The sequence below is a fragment of the Dysidea avara genome, chromosome 9, assembly GCF_963678975.1.
Source record: "Dysidea avara chromosome 9, odDysAvar1.4, whole genome shotgun sequence".
NCBI lineage: Eukaryota > Metazoa > Porifera > Demospongiae > Dictyoceratida > Dysideidae > Dysidea > Dysidea avara.
This window is the reverse complement of record NC_089280.1, coordinates 35868091-35889367: the sequence shown is the minus strand read 5'-3', so window position 1 is coordinate 35889367 and position 21277 is coordinate 35868091. Positions and strand designations below refer to the sequence as shown.

The 21277-nt window shown below is 39.0% G+C and overlaps 2 protein-coding genes and 1 long non-coding RNA gene across 4 annotated transcripts in view; 1 reads left to right on the top strand and 2 right to left on the bottom strand.

The window, feature by feature from the left end:
- LOC136266992 (guanine nucleotide exchange factor VAV2-like) overlaps window positions 1-21277 on the top strand; it is a 36110-nt gene that overhangs the window by 8712 nt on the left and 6121 nt on the right. For both annotated transcript variants that reach the window (XM_066062051.1, XM_066062050.1), the window contains exons 9-24: window positions 983-1075; window positions 1522-1581; window positions 1672-1812; window positions 1866-1943; window positions 2547-2620; window positions 3096-3111; window positions 3171-3259; window positions 3637-3694; window positions 4905-5009; window positions 5252-5297; window positions 6725-6800; window positions 13313-13344; window positions 13397-13498; window positions 13837-13905; window positions 14334-14362; window positions 14417-14522. In XM_066062051.1, the coding sequence (XP_065918123.1) occupies window positions 983-1075; window positions 1522-1581; window positions 1672-1812; window positions 1866-1943; window positions 2547-2620; window positions 3096-3111; window positions 3171-3259; window positions 3637-3694; window positions 4905-5009; window positions 5252-5297; window positions 6725-6800; window positions 13313-13344; window positions 13397-13498; window positions 13837-13905; window positions 14334-14362; window positions 14417-14522 (1174 nt within the window). The remainder of the gene's footprint in view (window positions 1-982; window positions 1076-1521; window positions 1582-1671; window positions 1813-1865; window positions 1944-2546; window positions 2621-3095; window positions 3112-3170; window positions 3260-3636; window positions 3695-4904; window positions 5010-5251; window positions 5298-6724; window positions 6801-13312; window positions 13345-13396; window positions 13499-13836; window positions 13906-14333; window positions 14363-14416; window positions 14523-21277) is intronic.
- On the bottom strand, window positions 9101-9800 carry LOC136266995 (uncharacterized). The gene is made up of 3 exons (XR_010706441.1): window positions 9560-9800; window positions 9409-9512; window positions 9101-9356 (listed from the first exon to the last, which is right to left on the bottom strand). It is a non-coding gene; the product is annotated as an uncharacterized lncRNA (long non-coding RNA).
- On the bottom strand, window positions 9862-12040 carry LOC136266492 (uncharacterized). The gene is made up of 5 exons (XM_066061507.1): window positions 11653-12040; window positions 11432-11596; window positions 10789-11191; window positions 9987-10645; window positions 9862-9913 (listed from the first exon to the last, which is right to left on the bottom strand). The coding sequence occupies exons 1-5, from the start codon at window positions 11760-11762 to the stop codon at window positions 9862-9864; spliced, it is 1389 nt and encodes a 462-aa protein (XP_065917579.1). The 5' UTR covers window positions 11763-12040.

The window sequence follows — 21277 nt, the reverse complement described above, 5'->3', positions numbered from 1 at the left end:
AGTGTCTCCAATGGTGTCCTGACTGTTGTGAACTTTGTATAGTAAAAATGATCAATTAACATGCGTTTTTTTTTTATTGGTAACCCAAGTTGAGCTGTCTGTACAAAAGCCTGGCTCATGCAGTATCACAGTCTTGATATAATTTTGCCATGGTCCAGCTATCCACCTCCTCTTACAGTAGTGCAAACACTTCAAATAGTTCTGTGGTGTCTAAATACACTCCTATAAGAAAAGTGTAGTACGAAAAATTAATACCTCAGTTTAGAAGATGTAAGGGAAGATAAAAAGAAAGACAAAGTGTAAAACGCAGACACTCGTCAGAACCAGAAAAGGAACATGCCACCACTGAGTTTGTTATTGTGGTGTGAAATGGTGGCTGTGTGTAATGGTGGCTGTGTGTAATGGTGGCTGTGTGTAATAGTGGCTGTGTGTAATGGTGGCTGTGTGTAATGGTGGCTGTGTGTAATGGTGGCTGTGTGTAATGGTGGCTGTGTGTAATGGTGGCTGTGTGTAATGGTGACTGTGTGTAATGGTGGCTGTGTGTAATGGTGTCTGTGTGTAACCTCATTTGGTCTCTAGCCTAAAAGGATCTGAAAATACTTGAGTATCAGTAGAAATGATTAGCCAGCGTAATAGTGGTCATCTCTTTGTTTCACTTGGTGGAACCCTACTTCATTTGTAGATTAGTACAATGTGCTTGCAGTTTGAAAGCAATTTTATATGGCTTTGTTTTACATAATACAATGGCCTTGTATGTGAAAAGAATGGCCTTAAAATGGCAAATAAAACGATAATTGTTGTAAGTAGATCAGGGGCCACATTGTCTATGTAGAAATGTGAATGTGTATAGTTACCATAATAGTATTGTGTATAGTTACCATAGTTACCATAATAGTATTGTGTATAGTTACCATAATAGTATTGTGTACTGGACTATACAATGTGTGTGTGATAATATGTTATTGTGTATGTTCCATATTAGGTATTGAGTAAGTGCCATGATGTGCTGTTGAAAGGTTTCAAGCAGTGCTGTGATTTTGGACAATGTGACATTGCAAATTGTTTCTTCAATGAGGTGTGTATGGTGTGTACAGTAGTGTAGATGTCCCTGACCATGTGATTGAGGAGTAATGGTCCCTTGTTATAGTATGTTCACGTTGAGCTGAATCCTGAAAAACAGCTAAAAATTAAAAGTGGATTTTTTCTCAATAGAGTTAACATTTCAGCCAACCAGATGATTATTGGTAACAGCAAAAGTGTCAACAACAGACACGTAATTTTGATTGACCATAAATACTATGTCAAACTTTTGAACAAAAAGATTTTGAAATATTTTTAGTTGGTCAAGCAGTACTACAAATAAGCCAAATTTCAAGATCGTATGTAATTGCATCCATGAGTTATTAAATGTTTTTGAGGATTCAGCTCAACATGAACATACTATAGTCCTGCAAACCATTAAGGGCTACTATCAATAACATTGTGTACAGACATGATTTATAATTGTTCATTTGTTCACAGCAAGATGCTTTACTACAATATGGTGAATATGCTGCACAGCTACCTAAAGCAACTGAGCGGGTAAGCCTTTGTGACTGCTCTATTAGAGTGTTTTGTGTATAATATTTGCTGTCAGTTTTCATTTCATATTTTTGTATTTATTATTTACAGTGTAAACAGCTACAAGCTGCTCGCAATGAGTGTGCACGAGCGATGCAGACATGTCAAGAAAGATCTCAACAACGATTTGCTCTCTCTGAGCTCCTTAGTGTTCCTCTTCAGAGAGTGTTGAAATATCCTCTATTAGTTTCTGTAAGGAAAACTGTGATGTGTAGTTATCAGTGTGTGTGTTGTCTTTGTTTCAGGAGTTAATCAAGTGTGCCAAAAAGGCTGGAAGACAGAATGAAGTTGCTGAATTAACTAGCTTACACAATTTCCTAAATGTAAGTATTTGAATGTGTTGTGTGAGTGTGTTTATGAGGCAGTATAGCCATGTGGCTAGAGCACCGGCTTGGGTAACCAGTTGTGCTCAGTTACTGGTGTTTTTCCTTGAGCAAGGAACTTTACTCACATTGCTCCAGCTGTATATTGGGGATCTGGTAGCCAGGGAAGCAGCCCACCTAGCTATAACATCAATGGGTGTTAACCAGGGAAGCAAATGCCAACTTTCCATGATGGGTGAAGGTCCAAGTGGGACTTCGGGTGCCCACACCTTTACCTGTAGGACATAGTACAGCCTCCTGTAGGTTACTAACCTAAGTAGCAGAAGACTGTCACTGAGTAGGCGTGACCATGCTAGCAGTAACTTGAAGGCTTTACTTTCTGTGTGTGTATTGTGTGTGACCTGAATAGCTCATAAGTGTACCAGCACAGGTTCACTGGGTAGGCGTGACTGTGCTAGAGTGTGTGTGTGTGTGTGTGTGTGTGTGTGTGTGTGTGTGTGTGTGTGTGTGTGTGTGTGTGTGTGTGTGTGTGTGTGTGTGTGTGTGGGTAGGGTGGGGTAGGGTTAAGGGTAGCATGTGTATATCATATTTCTGTCATTTCAGGATATCAGCAAGTACATTAATGAGACAAAACGAGACTTTGAGGCTGTTAAGACTATTGAAGATATTGAATTATGGTATGCCTGCATGATGTGTGTGTCCATTTGTGCATGCGTATGTCTGTGTGTATTAGAGGTGCATCGATAATCGGATCAGTTATCGGCTATATTGGCCTTGTTTTTGCATATCAGTATCAGATCAGTAACATATGTAAATAAGTAGCAGATACAGATACATAAACATCTATTTATGGGCATCTGTGCTCTAGTAATATCCCAGCAGTGCTTGTTTATGTAATATCGACTATTGATTCAAGTCCCACACTGTCACTTTACAGCTGAAATTAGAGTGAAAATTGTAAGGAAAGTCGTGTGCTACCATATCGGACCAGCTTTGTTTATCGGCTTGATAATATTATTTTTATATCGGTTATCGGAATATCGGCTAACTGTCATATCGGTGCACCTCTAGTGTGTATATGCACATGTGTAGATTGTCATACAGTACAATAGTTTGTATATATGTTTACCAATATGTTTTGTCTCCCTGTAGTCTTGTAGAATACAAAGTGAGTGTGCTCTAGTTGTCAGTAGTAACTGATTAGTGTTATTATAACTGTTATTGCAGGGTCCACCTCTTAATCAGTGTGGTAGACTACGTTTTGATGGTGAATTGAGAATCAAGCTAGCTGAAGAAAGAGGTGACTTGAAGAAAAGGTAAGCAGCCGTGTCTATGGTAGTAACTTCAGGTGGTAGACTTTTGTAATTCCTTATCACATGAACATCTTTGGACCATGTAATGGAGTAATCTTCAAGTTATCTAAAAACAATTTTTGATGATGTCAGTAATACACAAAAAATCTGTTGTCCACAGTGGTTTCCAGTAAACATTTATTTACATACAAGTCAGTTATGCAAAATTATACTCTAATAGAGCAGTCACATCAGTTAAATATTCTAACCCATTCAATCAAATGAACATAAGATGGTAGGGGCTCCAGTCTTTATATAGCGTTCAGCTTGTTTCCTCTTAAAAGTAGCTAACTGTATCTACCAGTAGTGTTGTTAGTACTATATCATCATCATCATTACAGGTGGGCATTCCTATTTGATAAGGTGCTGGTAGTGTGTAAGCGAGGAAACATCATCAGAGTAAGTATTTAACTGATATTATTTGTATTTATTTAGTGTTTAACTGGTGTATTTAGTATTTGTATATTTAACAAGTGTATTTAGTATTTGTGTATGTAGCTGTTATCATGTAGTACTATATAGTAGAAGGTTTGCTCAAAGATTTCACCCATACAACCAGCCTCACAGTATTGGTTAGGCCCCAATCCCAAAAATGTCTTCAGCGCGACCTGAAATCCTTCCACCAAGTTTCTATTTTATATTTAACTGAATTTTTGCTAACTGCCTGACTGATGCCTCCAGCCAAGTATAACTCAACTATGGCTAACGTTACAGGTTTGATTTCTTCACTGTTCAACATCACTTCTGCTCAAGACGTACCTTTTTGCCAACTGTTGTGTCCCATTTCTTGCTTCACTACTACTGTATGTAGTTGTGTCATGCTTTCGGTCACAAGAATTGACCATAAATTTCTGTACTGACTGGATTAATTTCAGAGGCACTTATCATACTGTTCCTGTAACACTGCATAATGGTGGTACAAAGTGGAATGGCCACTTTCAAGGCCACTTGGCTTTTCAGTGATTGATATAGTCAGGGTGCCCGTTAGTCACCATAATAATGTGTGTGGATTTTATGTTTCAGATCATTTCCAGGAAAGTTAGCCTACATGTCAAAATTGTTTAATATATTACGCACACTGGACAATATATTACTCACATAAAAACACACAAATGTACACCAGATGTACACACACACATGTACACCAGATGTATAAAATACATACACAAATGTGACCAGCTGAACAAAAACCAGTCATTATCACACTTTCCATGTTTTGCTTGTCATAACATAGGAGCTAGTGGACTGGTAAAGTTTTAGTATTTTATGATTAATAGAGGAAGATAGGATAGAAGGGCTGAACAGGGTTTCATGGTGGGGGGGGGGGGGCTCACCCTCCCCTTAATTTTAAGCAGTAGTTTAAATGAAAGTGCCTCAGGATGAATCTGAAGCAATCTACGAGAGAGAAAGGAGTGGCATATTCTCTGGTACCTGAGAATGCAGACTTCTTAAGCTAGTGGGATAGTGATCAATAGTAGATCGAAATGCTCTAATAGAGCATTCAGCTAACTAACAAAACAGTTAGGTGCATGTAAGAATAATGAACCACTGTCTGCATTGGTTATGTAGACTTCTTGTTTCATATGTATTTTGTTGTAATTTGTTGTAGACAACATTCGGAGAAGTGAAGTATGTGGTCAAGTATGTACTCAATGTAGAAGGCATGTCAGTTGGTGTTGACTCTCAACGACAAACAAGTATCAGAAGAGTTGGGGTGAGTTGACCTCTCATCTAGTGACCTCTGGGCCTGACCTTATTAAACAGGTGGCTACATTAGGCAGGTCACTTTTTCACAAAATTACACTTTTCAAGCTGGATAGTTTTAGAAGTTTAGTTTGTTTTTCCTGAAAATTATGCATGCCATTAAATACATACATACGTACGTACGTACGTACATACATACATACATACATACATACATACAGCTAATATCTTCTCTTTTTTTTTTACTTCCAGATACCTCACTTCAAACTGACTGCTGCAGAATATAATACTGGTTCAAGTGAGTTGATCAGTATCATACAGTACAATAGTATATCGTAGGGACCACAAAGATGTAGGCGTGGCCCACGAAAAAAACATCACCCAAAAACCAACCTCAATTTTCCCTGACGACGATGAGGCACTATTGGTTGGGTAAAACTAAGTCCAAACAAGACAACCCGAAACGCTTTCGATAAGTTACTACAGAATTTTTTTTTCAATTTTTAACGGAATTTTCTACTGACTGATTGAGTAACTGACTGACTGACTGATGGACTTCAGACAAGCGTAACTCAATAACGGCTAAGGCTACTGGCTTGATTTTTCACTGTTTGACGTCGCTTTGGCCCGAGAGGTGCCTTTTGGCATACCTCAGTATGTACAATGCATTCTTCATGGACTTACCAGTGTCCTCCTTTGTATCCCATTCATCTTTGCTGACAGCGAAAAGTGTCGATGGCTTCCCTTCATACCGTGTGCAAGGAAAATTTGACGGATTTGACGAATCGGTTTAATTCATCAAATTTAAATTCGTCAAATGTTTATAAGCGCCTTTAAAAGTACAGGTTTTGTCTACAATTTTTTGATTTTCGTCAACATTTTTTTGGTCACATTTGCTGAAGTGTAAATTCGTCAAATTTTTCTTACGTCAAAATTTCCTTGCGTACGGTAACAGATATCATCCGTATTTTTTCATAGTGACTACTTTGATTGTAGTGGTGCTTTTTGAACAGTTCTTGATTCGTACTGCTGTGTAACAGGTTGAACATAGCCGACAACGAAGCATAAGAGATACTTCACTTTTCAGATGATATTGATATAGCTGGGGCGCACGGTGCCATTTCTTTTTTATGTGTGGGTTCACCAGTCATATTAATTATTTACAAAAAAAGTTAACAAACAAGTACACAAAAAAATTAGAATTTTCAACTATTTTTATTACGGTATCTTGAGCACAGTAGGGATATAACACTTCTTATTGTTTTACTGTGATTTAATATCATGGACTACAACTTTTTTCAGTGCTTTTTATCGATGTGCCATAGTCCCTACTCTAGTTGAAAATTCCAAATTTTTTTGTGTGCTTGTATGTGACTGGGTCTGGGAAAATTGCCCATGACAGCAGATTTGATTTTTCACCAAGAACACAAAGCAACATGAATAAATTTCACAATCAGCTAGACTTGAGTGGTCAGTTTTTGCTGTCTGCTTTTCCCAAGCACAGTGGAAATCCATACGAGTGGTCAGGGGCCTTATTGGAACTCTGGCCAGTAGTCATATGTCGCTGTACAGCTTTGTGTTGTTGAATAAAGACCTGTGTTTTAAATTTCCTTTCATTTTAGCCAGTTTAAGTTATATTTAACCATTGGCGAGCTATTACAACACACTAATACTAAAGCCGGCATTTCTAGATATTTTAGTGGTGTTGTTATTACACCTTTTCAGGTGTTAAAGAGTTTCATTTGAACGGCAAGTCAGCTGAACACAAGGAGAGCTGGATAGGAGCATGTAAAGTTGCAATGTAAGTTTGTAATATTATACAGTACATGTACTGTGTGTTATCACTTGTTGATCATGTGTTAGACATGTGATATTTTATGAGGGAGACTACAATGAGGTCAATAGTATAATAAACCAAGCATTACACTCTGTTTTGATATTAAACTAGACAGATGCTAAAAGCATGTGATGGGGCGAGCCTTGGCTAACTGAACATATGTTTCAAATAAGGACAGAACTACATACACTAAACAGCGCTAAGTGATAAACAGTGCTGCTGGAATGCTAGGTGATTATTGTCTGTAGCTTGACTTGTATTTTTTTATAAACGAAAGATTATTTTATTATTGGATAGCTTATGGCAGCAAGTAACTGAGGTATGTAGCTATTCTCTTTCCCTTCTTCTGCTAAGGCTCATGATAATTATTTGTAAAGCTACAAACTAAATCATTAGTAAGGTGATAATTAAGAAACAAATCACACACAAGAAAATGTTTAATCACAGATAATCAGTCACTAAAATTAATTACATTGCAACAGCAGATACAATGTCTTTGTGATTAACTGTGTACTGTAAAGGAGGTGCAGTAAGTAGTTGATCATCTATGTGCCATCCATCATCTGTTCTCCAAAACTTCTTATTTGCTGTAAGACGTCATTGAAAACAGTAACTCGATGCAGTTTCTTGGTGTCATCTTCCAAGATAACATTGGCAACACTTTGGTGAGGGCATTTAGCCAATTTCATTTTAGCCAATTTCATTTTAGCATTACATTTTTGGCAAACCACTAATAGTGACTCTGTGGGTGGAACTTTTGCAAAGCAATTGCTGCAACTTTTATAAATGTCGATGGTGATAACAGTTACTATTTCAGCTTTAATGACTTTAGCTCGTCCTGAACTTCCTTCAGGGTTTTCACTGTCAATCACTTGGCCAATATCTTGGATCATTGTAATTTCACACTGCTGGCCTATTGACACATATTTTTCCCCATTAAAACTTCTGACGGTGGCATTGGTTATACAGTAGCTGTTATTCTCCTGTAGTAGCTCAATGTGGGATTCCCAAGCCACACATCTGTATATACCTGTTTGGTCAGATAAGAAAAAATCTCTCTTCTGCAATTCTGTTCCGCTAGATTTAACCTTGATTCTTTCAATTGGAAAAAGAGATGTAATTTTTCCAGTCACTGACATGTACTGATGCTCAGCAACATCTTTGAGATCTTCCAATGCCTTTATTTCATTAGAGCGTACTTCAGATAGCTGAATAGCTGTCTTGTCAACTTTAAATTTCTTCGGCGAATTGCTGATGACTGTACGGCTGTTAGCTTGGACTTCTAAATTGTGCTGTGTACTTCTTTTAACAGCACAGTTCTTTAAAAGCACGCCACTGGACTGTTCCCGTGCTTCTTCAAGTTGCGGCCTAAGTTTTGGTTCCAATGAAACGAACCTGACAGTATTGCACCCATCCGAAATATGCCCCTCAAAGTACTTCACAGCAGTGTTGTTTCGGCTACTCTTAACGGGCGATAAAGTTCCCACAAGCACTCCTTCAACCGAAGCAGAGGAACACGACACAAGGTCGGAAACTGACACGTCCTGCTTATCGGTCATGATACAGTACAGCCACGAGGTACGCAGTTTGCACGTGCGTCAATTCTAATTAGTGATCGTGATGTGCTATATTTAGAGTGTTGTGTTGGGGTAGAGCACCAGCTGCGTGGCACGGGTAGGATACAGAGTGGCGACTGTAGCGAGCAGGCGTTTGGCTGATAGCAATAAAAGATTGTAGGATTGTTGCGAAGAGGATAGCAAACAGTGGCATGAAGAAGAGGATACCTTATCACGTAGCATAGGAACATATGTAGTAGTGATACCGGCGACTGGAATCCAGAAGAGACACGAGTTTAACGTTGATAATAAGTTGGCATCAGTTTTAATGGATTGGAACAATACAGTATTTAAGAAACTCGTAAATTTATTCTTTTGGTTGCTAGCTATATAGTACAATAGTTCGTAATTGATCATTGAGTGTAATTACACAATTTAATAATATTTGTCAAAATAATAAAGTCTGTCCAATAGGAATGATCGTGTTGTGTATAGTTCATTAGGGAGTGTTATTATCTTGGGGAGGTAAAAATTGGTGTCTCCATCTAGATGAGAAGCTCAAGTCCGTTGATTAATCGATGTTTGGAGGGGAGAAGGGGTGCCTTGATTCATGCAGTATAAGGAAGGGGATGGAGTTTCATTATTAATCCACTTTGAAGAGGTGCCATGGCTTAGAAAGAGGAAAGGGGTGAAGGGGAATCAGAAAGGGGTGAAGGGGAATCAGAAAGGGGTGAAGTCCCATAAATCGTCCACTCTGGGAGAGGAGAAGGTGTGCATCGGCTTACGATATTAAAGGGAGGGGATGGAGTGTCATGATTCATCTGCTTTGGGAGGGGTGAGGGGGTGCCTTGGTCCATGGTATCATTGCCAAAGTAATTTTAAAAAGCAGGATCAGTAGTCTCACTTAAGCTATATGGAGAGGGGGTGGTTTCACTCATTGCACAAGGAGATGGAGTGGCTTGTTCTAAGCATAAACACAACATTGATAGATAATGCATAAGTAACATAAGACAAACCTTCTTTGCCAGGGTTATTTAAAAAAATCCCGAGTCAGTTTCACCCATGCTGCACAGAGAGGGAGTGGTTTCACTGATTCCGCAAGGAAAGGAATGGGCTTGCACTAAAAAAAAGGATAATATAACAGTATTTAAAAAACACAGAACAAACCATCTTTGTCAATGTAGTAGTGTGACAAGAGGGATAGAGAGTCAACAGCGTCACTCATGTTGCTGACTTCACTTGTGGTTTGGTGACTTTGTTCCATCCTCTGTGATGAAGGAGAGAGATCTTCATCCCACAGCTTTGACCTAGGAGAAGGTGTGGCTTCATGAATGCATTATGAAGTGGAAGGAATAGCTTCTTGTATCCAATCTGAAGGCAAAGGGGAAGTGGTTTGCTCCAGGTCCACTACAACAGTATTAATTTACACATGCATATAATTTGTAATTAATAAAATAAAACACTAACCACTATGGGTGCTGCCCACTGTTGAACAAAGTGATGGTGTAGAACATGCCAAGCCTGTAAGTGATATATGGTGTTCAGGGCAAAGTACCTAAAACGTGGGTGCTTTGCAAAACGCTGATCATGATACATCATTAAATGTTTGCAGTAGTTAGCAATGGTTACAACTCGTTGCCGAGGTGCTAAAAAGTCTGCTGATCCTTCTGCGAAAAGTGTGGGAAATGCACAAGCCATGTATCCCTCTGTAGTAAATTCATTAATGGGGTTTCCATCTGTCGAAGGCCAATCCACATGTTGTTGCTCATTGTTAATTGACTGGCGAATTGCTTCCTGTTCAGTAATACCTGTCATTCCACCAGGAACAAATGTACTGTTCATATGAGATTCATAAGGACTACTGTGCTGCAATGTGGTTTCCACTTCATCAGAATCAAGTGTTACTGCAACAAGGTTAGTGAGATAACTATCAATTGGTAACTGCTCTACTGTATCATGATTGATGATTACATTGTCATAATATTTGTTATGAAGAACAAGCCATTGTAGTGCATTAACAACAACTGACCGTCTGACTCTGAAATCTCTATGAGATTCTGCTGCTCCTTGCTTTCTAACAATTATAACATCTAGGGAAGTTGGGGAACGAGGCAGGTTGTTGACAAATGAAGCGACATCTTGAGGAAGGTTTAGGATATGTCCACCATAACAATATTGACCATGTGGAAGGCGATATATGCACATAACCGGTAGTACTTTTGCGATGAGCATTTCTTCAGCTTGAGACAAACCCTACATAAAACAATAAATTGTGCGTTAATAATGTTGTGAGTACTATACTGCTGGTCAAAACCATTAAAGTCTAATTAATCTTTAGGCCTTAAATGGTAACTTTTGGAAGTAGATAGAACAAAATACATTACAAAGTAACATACACAAAGTTCAGGTGGCACTGAACCAGGATTCATGTTGTTTGCAGCAGAATATAGTTTAGGGACTTCAGTATCATGTTGACAACGGTAGCATACACCTGCTTCATTAGTTTTGATAGAAGGAAACTGTTCCAAACAAACATCACATAGTGTATTCTGTAAGGCTGTTAAATCCACATGGTACTCTCGCATCTTTCGAATTATTTCTGGGTTGTCTACTGTCAAGTTTCTAAATCGAGGAACATTTTCATGTGTTTCCCCTGGCTGATCAAACAAGTGTTGAAATCGATCTGTTCGATTATCTGCATTTTCATGCCTTTCCTCTGACTGGTCAAATGCTGTTTCAGAATGTTCCATATTCATAGCATCTCGCCTATGTCTATAATTTTCCCTAGCCCTAGACAATCTATATAATAGACAGTATATAATTTAATCACTTTATACAGTAATTCTAGCTAATTTTGAGAATGATTAATAAATATCAGGCCTCAATACAATTATTTTCTTTAAAGAAGGTGGTAACTTACTGAAGCCTTTGCATACATACTTGGATTTTAGTATGGGAGAGCTGCTAAACTTTAATTTTATTTAAATCACAGGCCACAATGCTACACTAATAAAACAGTTATTATTTAGCTAGTTGTACCTTGCTGATCTTTCTTCATGAGTCTCGTTCTGCCTTCTCAATCTTCCTCTTTCCCTTCTTGTGCTCAGGCTCTGTTCTTGCTCAGGTGTAGTTATGGCTTGAATGTTTCCATCACTGGCTCTAGTTGCACGTCTATTCCTGTCTTGTTTTCTGCGTCTAGCCAACCTGCACGAGCGTACCACGTGTCACCTCAGTGGGTCAGCTTGGATACTAACACAAACCTTGCGTGTCTTTCTTCCGCGGTCTTCCTCTCTCTTCTAAGTCTATCACGCTCTCTTCTTCTTCTAAGCCTCTCTTCCCTTGCTTCTTCGCTTTCCACATTGCTAGCCATGCCACACGTGGCAGCTAAGAAGTGCTGACACCGTTTCTTTACAAAAACTTTCGGAAACGTGACTGCCGCACAGTGTGAGGCTTTCCGTGTATGGCACGGAAAGTTTAGGAAACGCAACGTACGAGGGCGTACGAACGGTTGAAGAGAGCACTACCAGTGTGGGGCTTTCCGTGTATGGCATGGAAATTTTAGGAAACGTGACGTACGAACGGGTCGTACGAACGGTTGAAGAGAGCACTACCAGTGTGGGGCTTTCTGTGTATGGCACGGAAATTTTAGGAAACGCGACGTACGCACGAAATTTTTTGGAAACGCGACGTACCAATGGTTGAAGCGACTACTGCCTGTGTGGGGCTCGCTCAGGTTCGCCCCAATAAGCACCCGGAGCCTATATTAGACTTATTTTCATACCTTGCACACATAGCTTTAGGTCACCTCATACAGTTTGTAGTGAAGCAGCTGGGTAGTAAAATATTTTTCCTGACAGCTGTTCTAAAAAAATTTGTAGATCATTGACCTATTTTATGGAAGATAAATTACAGGTGCTTACTAAAATAGTTGTGACTTTTGAGCAGAATGACACATGGAGTTAAAATTTGCACCATTTGGTTTGCCATGAGTAGGGGGATCGATTACCAGACAAGTTTTTCCTTGTATCACATTTCTTCGCTGCTATCATTTCGACATGACGTAAACAAATGCCCTTCATGTCCTTGCGTCTACTGCATCAAAACAAAGATTTTCAAGCTTCTCTTGTGTAGGTGAAGAAGATGATATCCAGGTTTAATTGTTAGGCCCACTAAGAACAAAGTATTTAAAAATTTATGGAAATTTTTTATAATAATACACAAGTATTTCACCCACTGTATTCCAGAGGAGGCTGGATACGGCACACGTGAGTGAATATATTTGTATTGAAAGTATAACCAAGCCTTCAGCAAAGTTTTAACAAACACCATTCAAAAGTGCACCTATAGTTTAGTATTTTAGGGCAATCTATCCCATTCAACCCCACTATTCCGAGCCCGTAAATCGCTGTTGAAATCTTAAGGGGTCATGTGTGTTGCAAGTTTCGTCAGTTATCTACGGATAAATCGATGGGTAGAACTATAAGGACACTTTATGTGTTTGTAGTCGAGCCGAATAAACATTGAAGAAAGTAATATGGATGCTGAAATCGCTCCAAAAAGTAAACTGAAAAAAAAAAAAAGCAGCCTGGCCTCACGGAGAATTGATTAGAGAGCAGGAAACCTGAGCACTGGTGTTTCAATAAGAATTCTGTTGTACGTCATAAAAACCATGTGTGTCTGTTGCTAATTTCTTTATCACTGTATCTTTGTCTTGGTATTGAAAATATGCAATTAACGGTAATAGTTTTTAGTAGTGCTTATATCGTATCCAACCTCCTCTGCATTGTATTCAATGCTTTATACTGTACATTTTGGGTTGCACGATTGTGTCGGGTTTTTGCAGATCCAGTCACAATTTTTTGTCCACATTAATCCACTGTGCAATACAGTTTTGTAAACTTATTGAAATATTCTTTTCAGAGACATATGCTGCCCAAAGTATGCCAGACAGGGTTAGTTGTTCATCATTACAATACCACTATACATTATGCTGTTGTCCATCAGGTGGACATTATTTTGACCTGATTACCTGCAAGCCAGCCACCACATGTACAGCATGTGACAGATTGCTCTGGGGCATGTATCACCAAGGTTACTATTGTAGAGGTGAGGTTTGTGTATGTTGTGGGTGTGGTCATAATCTTGTTAACTGTGTAATCGGGACACATAAGTACCACAAGCTGATAAAATTTTATTCGAAAATCGTACTGGAATCAAATATGTGACTGTTCTATTAGAGTAACGGTGTTGTTAGTGTTTCACTCACTCTTAATTGGAAACACATGTTTGAGTCTGAAAACTTTTCACCACACAAGTTCTAGGATATTTTTTTAATATGGAGGCTTTCTCCTTTGTTTTGTCCTTACTTTGCAGTGCTTGGTTTCTATATGTATCCTACAGTATCAGACGATGGTGTGCATGTATGTGTGTTAATGCTTTTGTAGATTGTAATCGTCATTCACACACGGACTGTTTAGAAAAACAAGAAGAATGTTCAAAACTATCACCAAGAGGTTAATAATGTTTTGTGCATAGTGTTGTGTGTGTGTGTGTGTGTGTGTGTGTGTGTGTGTAGTGTTTGTGTTTGTGTGTGTGCGTGTGTGTGTTTTGTGTGTGTTGTGTGTGTGTGCGTGCGTGCGTGTGTGTAACTATCCATGCCAGTGAGGGATTGTACACCTTCACTCAGCCTATGAGACATACGTGTGGAGTACTACAGTGGTTGTACATACAGCCTCCTGTGGAGTACTACTAGTCCTGCTCCAGTAGGATTTGCTTGCACTGACTTAGAGCCCGAGTTATACACAATTAGCGTTGTGTTTCAATGTGTAGGTGTGACCTGATGTTTAGCAGCAGCAGCAGCAGCTTTATTTTGCCATTGTGTGTATACATGTTGTGTGGATAGTATTGTATGTGTGTTTACCACATGTCATCCTCCCTACAGCAATGACCATATCACCAGGAGCATCACAGGTATGTTACCACCTCCCCTACAATGTCTACACCACTATACACACATCATTGCAGACTGCACACCCACATATTGGAAGGACAAGATCTTCATCTAACCCTCCCCAACCACTCCCCCTGTTGCTTAATACACGGAAGAGTAATGGAGACATATCAATATCACGTATGTAAAACCATCTGTGTTGTTTGTCATCATAATGCCTCTTATCTGTAGTAGTACAGTCATTATGTGAGTCAACCTCAAACTAATTGCAACAAAAGCAAACTCAACAGATTTAGTTTCCTTATTATGTCCTCAATGACAGAAAAAAAAGTCCTAAGGAATCCTCATGGGGGAACAGTGTGAAAATCATTGAAATAAAAACCCACTTTTTAGCTCCTTAACGGTTTGATGTTTTTACAGTGTTTATAGTCATATCTCAGCTAGGGTACTACTAATATCAAAACTGATTATACCATTAAAACACTCTCGCAAAGATGAATCTTTTGGTACTAAAATTATCACCTTAGGACAATGTATTAACAAGTTATAATCAAATATAATTAATAATATACAGTGCTATCAAGAGACTCCCTTGTATGATCACTCAAGTGTGTCCATACCATTGTCATACCATTGTTTGTGCAGCCAGTTCCCTTGCAGTTACCACAAACAGGACTACACTCATTATTGTGCTTCTTGCACGAGCACCTTAGTGTACTGCAGTCAGTCTGGTAGTTGCATCTGATCACCTGTAACAGATGTTCAGGACCAGGAGGTAGCGATGTTTGAAGTGGCACAAACCCCTCTTCACACTCTTGCCATCCCCATTCTCTGGGATGAAGTTCTACAGCTGATCCTTTTCATTCTTGAATTTGAAGGTACACGTGAAAGATGTGGTACTTTGCTGCTGTTGAAGGTGGTGGTAAGGATGCACCTTTTCACAAAACCATTTATGTCAGAGAGAATCTAGTGTGTCAGTTAACATTCCATTGTAGACTAGTGCTAGAGCATTCCCTCCTGCATCTATCACATCATGTGTGGAAGCTGAATCAGAATGGAACACCTTTGCTTGCTCACGCACCATACTGCTTGCTTTGAACTTGCTAAGGGATGTCTTTTTTTTCAATCCCATAGAGACGTGGTGTTCCCAAGAATAGCATGGATGAAGAGGATGTTGTTACAGATGTCTTGATCAAGTTTTCTTTTGCGTCTCTGATATTCCAGATGTGAAGTTCTTTTAGTGTTTTTCTTTGGCTCAAGACGAAAGAAGATGTCATGGTAGTTGAGACTTGTGCAGTAGCAGAGCAGAACAATGAGGTCAGTGTCTTTACCAACTAGCACAGTGGTACTGGTGGTAGCAGATTGAACACCCTTCTGAACAATCAAAAGATCAGCATCTCCTGGTGCATGGTAAGTTTTGTAGTTACTTTTGTACTCAGCATGAAAATAAATTGCTGCTCATTTGTTTGGTTGGACAAAACTGGTCCTTCTTCATTGTGGTGCAGCAACTGTCACAGTTGCACCAGCCTTTCCTTTTGACCACCTCTGATGTGTCATATCTTTTGTGCTCGTATTTTCATAGTTATCAAATACAACTGTGGCATCCTTGTACCTTCTTGCTACATATTCTGTGTACTGGTGGAAGATATCTCCGTATGTAAAACCGCGAGACCATGAATGGGATGCATTGTAGAAGTGTTCCACCATCCAGGATATACTGAATGCCATCATCTGGGGTATCTGCTAGGATACCACTTTCACAAATCTTCTGTATTGCATCAGCAAGTGCTGGCTAACTTCTACACAGCTTATGTTTGAAGGCTAACTCCAAATCATCTGATGATTACATGACAGTAGTAAGTCTCTGATCTGAAAGAGGAGCAGTGGATCAACCTGAATCCCTCTGAAGATGACCAAAGATGACCAAAAATCTCTCCTTAGATGACAAAAGTATAGGCCTGCCATTGCTTGATGTGCTTGGCATTGACTCCTCTTGGTTGGTGTCTTTTGCTATTTGGTGTGGGTTGCAGTATTTGCGGCAACATTGCTGATGTACTACTTCCCCAGGCATAGTACAAATGCTGTCATTCCTGGAAATACTGATGGTTGAACTACCCTTTGCTTTTAGAGTAGAAGATGGGATATCTGTATCTGCAGAAGTCTTGTAGATGGTACACAATTCAGGTTGTGCATCCATTACTGGAAGAATTGAGAATGTTTGAGTGAGCTGGAATACGGAATGAGCAACTTACCTTTATCTAAAGGTCCCTGGTTCATTCCTGGGTTTCAGCACCTAATGTCAAGATTGACAAAGTTTGCCCTGGCTTGTTCAGTTAGTTAGCAAGTACTCTTCTCATGTTATCACCAGCATTAAAAAACCACTACAACTACTCTGCCTTATATACCATACAATGTTGGGCCTGATCATTCTCATTGGTAAATGCAATATTTTGCACATCCACAGCATAACCTTTCTCCTGCAGGTTGAAAACTCTCAAGCGCACTATATGGTATTCTGTAGCATGCAAAAACATGCATAAATGCATTACTACAGTAGTTACAGTTGCAAAACATGTACATGTACAAAGAGTTAGCAAATCCAGGATATATTTAATTATAACTCATTAACACATTTTCCTGAGGTGATAATTTTAGTACCAAAAGATTCGTCTTTGCGAGAGCTTTTCAATGGTATAATAAGTTTTGATATTAGTAGTACCCTAGCTGAGATATGACTATAAACACTGTAAAAACATCAAACTGTTAAGGAGCAAAAAAGTGGCTTTTTATTTCAGTGATTTTCACACTGTTCCCCCATGAGGATTCCTTAGGACTTTTTTTCTGTCATTGAGGACATAATAATAATAAGGAAACTAAATCTGTTGAGTTTGCTTTTGTTGCAATTAGTTTGAGGTTGACCCAATATTCTTGGTAAAATGCCTGTACTGTAGTGTGTGTGTGTGTGTAGTATGTGTGTGTGTAGTATGTGTGTGTGTAGTGTGTGTGTGTGTGTGTGTGTGCACGCGCATACCCCAAGTGGCTAGAGTATCAGCCTGGTAATTGGAGGTTCCAGGTTCAATGGCCAGTTATGCCAGATTGGTGTAGTTGTTTCCTACAAGTCTACCCAACTGATTAAATAGGAACCTGGTGGCCTAGTACAATGGAGAAGGAGCCCACCCAGCTGAAACATTAATGGGTACCTGGTGTCAACTGGGGAAGCAATTGCCAACTGACCGTGTCTTGCATAGTGGGAAAGAGACTTGGGTTGTCCACACCTTCACCTGTGAGACATGGTACAGCCTCCTGTGGGTTACTAGTCCTGCCCCAGTAGGATTTGCCTGTTATTTACTCATTCACCTGAGTAGCATACAAGTGTCCCAGTGCTGGCTCCTGCTCCTGGGTAGGTGTGACCGTACTAGCACGGCAGCTAAACTTTATCTGCCGTACTAGCACGGCAGCTAAACTTTATCCTCATTTTTATCATTAGATTGACTGTAAGTAGAGGGAACGAAATGGGGAATGAGAGCGATCAATGAAAAATGTCTGATAAAAGTCATCATGTCAATATACAGGTTGGGTTTTACAACACAATGCTTCTTTGCCATATTTTTGAATCCTTCTATCAGAGCATCGAAATAGTCTAATAGAGCAGTCAAGTGAAGAATGTTTAGTTAACCATCCCACCAGGGATCTACATTGAAAGCTTGTGAATTAATGGACTATAGCTGGCATGGATTAGGTATATAGACTTAGTTACTACAATTTGTATGCTTTCAATGCAGGTCCCTGGTAGGATAGTTAACGAAGAATTCTTGACTGCTCTATTTAATATACAGGTGACTGCTTGATCAATTATTCCAGCAGAAAGGGATCTACAATGCTGCAAAGAAGCATTGTACTGTATCCCGCTTTCCTTTTTCATCCTCTTCCCGGATTTTACTTACCCACATTGAGTGATTCATCAGTTGAAACAATAGGGTCTTGACTGGGCAATTGATATTACTGGAGACAGAAATAAATTAAGAACTACGTTTTGTCCATTTAAATTTTTGCACATCTAAAATGTTTCTAATGCAATTTATACAAATTGGGTTCATCATCCTGTGACCCTTATACTATACAGCCTCAGATATAAAGAGGAATCACAACATGATACCATATATGTCTAGCATGGAGGAGTAAAGCCTTACCGTTAACATACCTCATTATTAACAACCAGCTGTTACATGCTGTGTGCTACATGAAGCACCACATGGCTACAGTGCTTTGCTAAGTAATAACAACCTAGCTTTGTAAAACAGTTTGTATTTCTGGCAAAAGAAAAGATCTGCTAATGGATCATCATAAGAAATGCGGCCATATGATATTAGCTAATCATACAGTACATGTTCAATGGCAGGTACTTCAACAACATTTTGTAGTGGTTTAATAGTTTGTGTTTTGCACAAATATCAGTAGCGAGGATGAGCTCATATAGTTAACTGTTTTTGGAGTAAAAAGCTGAAGAAATATGAAATACAACATGTTGTATAGTTTTGCCATTTTTAGTACCAGGAGCTCATAAGGCTTTAATTTGGCACTTGTGAGCTCCTGTTAGTACACTTTATACTGTTGTAATTGAATTCAAACCTTGTAGTGGTGGACTATCCAGTCCTCACAACAGAGCTGCATACAATTTAAAGCCTCACCAGAAATATGATACGCTGATCATGCAGTACACAGAGAATCTGTGCATGTATATTATTTTTTTTAAACAAAAAAACGACAAGATTACAAAAATCTTTTACTATCATTCCTGCCAATGAAAATCACTGCTCTGTCAGCTATCCAACTTGTGATATTCTCACACTTTTGCTTTTACTCATTGTTTGAATTTCTGTCATAGTACCTAATATGGGATGGAGTGTATTTTATAATTGGGTAGTGGTGAAACCAGGAACAGAGAAATAGGAAACGAGAAATGGGTGGAAATGGAATTCCTTCGCTGTAGAACACTCTTCATTTGTAATTGAAGGGGTAGCAGAGCACAGATTTTCTCACGACTTTGGTGGCCGAAGTAGTGGTGACTGTTGTATTAGAGTGTTTTGCAACTTAAATTGCTTAAAAACCATAAGATTTAACTGTACTAACAGAATGGCAATTGTATAATGTCTTGGGTCAAATTTCTGATGGTGGATAATGCAGATCATCCTGGAGGTATCAGTGGCTTAAGCTAAAGTGACTGCTCTATTAGATTATAATTATAGGCAGCTAGCAAATGTATTACCACTATATGACACGAAGGCTTAAATCCAGGCTGACATGTATACCACTGTATTACAATTCTCAGAAGCTCGTAATGACGTTAAATCTGTAATAGTACTCTGATCATACTGTGATAGAGCAGTCACTTCAACTTAAGCCGCTGATACCACCGAGGATACCTCCAGGGTGATATGCATCAGAAATTTATAATTACTGTGTAAAACCTCTAAAAGAGTTTACAAACAGATAATCATACAGGGGGTGCGAGGGATATAAGTAGAGTTCAAGTTCTTGCATAAAATCATCAACATCATTAGTGATTGAGGTAGATCATTCCATAATTTTACTGCTAAAGGCAAGAAAGAATGTAAATGTGTTTCATAACGACGAGAGTGACCGCAAGTACATGAGGTTAAGGGAGTTAGAGTAATTGATGAGACTTCAACAAGACCATGAATCAATTTAAAGAGCATAAGTAGCTAAGACATTTTCTTCTTTTGTTCTAAAGTTGGCCAGGATAGGTGGTCCAGCATGCTGCTGAATCGAGAGAAGTTATTCATAATGAAATTGGCTACACTCCTCTGGACTTTATCTAATTGATAGATTTGACATTGTACCAATGCATTATACAATTACCATTCTGTTAGTACAATTGTATGCTTATCTTATGATTTTTTAGCAATTGAGTTGCAAAACACTCTAATACAGCAGTCACTGCTACTTAAGCCACAGAGAAAATCTGTGCTCTGCTACCCTTTCAATTACAAATGAAGAGTGTTTTGCAGTGAAGGAATTCCATTTCCACCCATTTCTCGTTTCCTATTTCTCCGTTCCTGGTTTTACCATTACCCTTTATAATAACCTCCTATGGTGTCATTGTGACTAATCAAATATTCTTAACCCCGTGTTTGTCATCCTGTAATAATGATGGGTCTCTTTCACTGTCAAGTTTTAATGGTTTTTGCCAAGCATGCACAAGGCAGCCAACCTCACAACCTCATGCAGTAGTGTGTGTGACATGTTCTACTCATGTACAGTAGTGTGTGTGACATGTGATCGTATGACCAGTGGGTGTAGCACATCAGTGACATCATCACACACATGACATCATGATGAGTTGTTGAATTGTTTGAGCTGGGATCATAGTTTACTTTGCACAATCATTACAACAGGGCTGTCAAATGAAAGTGATGCAACTAAGAGAGGAGCGTAAATCGGATGGCTGCAGGTTCGAGGCTACCTAGGTCCAGTCATGGATTTTTTTCTCCTTCCTGCAATTTTTCAAACACACCTTATGTAGCTAATGTCTTTGAGCAGGTTGTAGGACCAGGTGTCCTACAGACCTTCAGTACTTGTGCTGTAAAGCTTTAATAAATTAACTAGTGTCCATTTGGTTCTACTTGGGGTACTTAGAGATAATGAGTCACTCTCTAGAATTCCTATGGATATAATTACATGAAAATAACAAGGAGAAATCATCCTGACCGCCTGGTAGACCCCTGTAAGCATTCGAGTGTAAATCGGATGGCCGCAGGTTCGAGGCTACCTAGGTCAAGTCATGGATTTTTTCTCCTTCCTGTAACTTTTCAAACACGCCTTATGTAGCTAATGTCTTTGTATCTAATGTCTTTGAGCAGGCTAGCTTTAATAAAAAAATAAATAAGATGCCAAATTATGTAACAAGCTCACAT

Excerpts from the sequence above, each read along its gene's own strand:
- LOC136266492 (XM_066061507.1), bottom strand. The coding sequence starts at position 11,762 with ATGGCTAGCAATGTGGAAAGCGAAGAAGCAAGGGAAGAGAGGCTTAGA. Across the intron at positions 11,192-11,431 it reads CATGAAGAAAGATCAGCAAG|ATTGTCTAGGGCTAGGGAAA; the intron begins GTACAACTAGCT and ends TCTATTATATAG. Across the intron at positions 10,646-10,788 it reads CAGTGCCACCTGAACTTTGT|GGTTTGTCTCAAGCTGAAGA; the intron begins GTATGTTACTTT and ends TGTTTTATGTAG.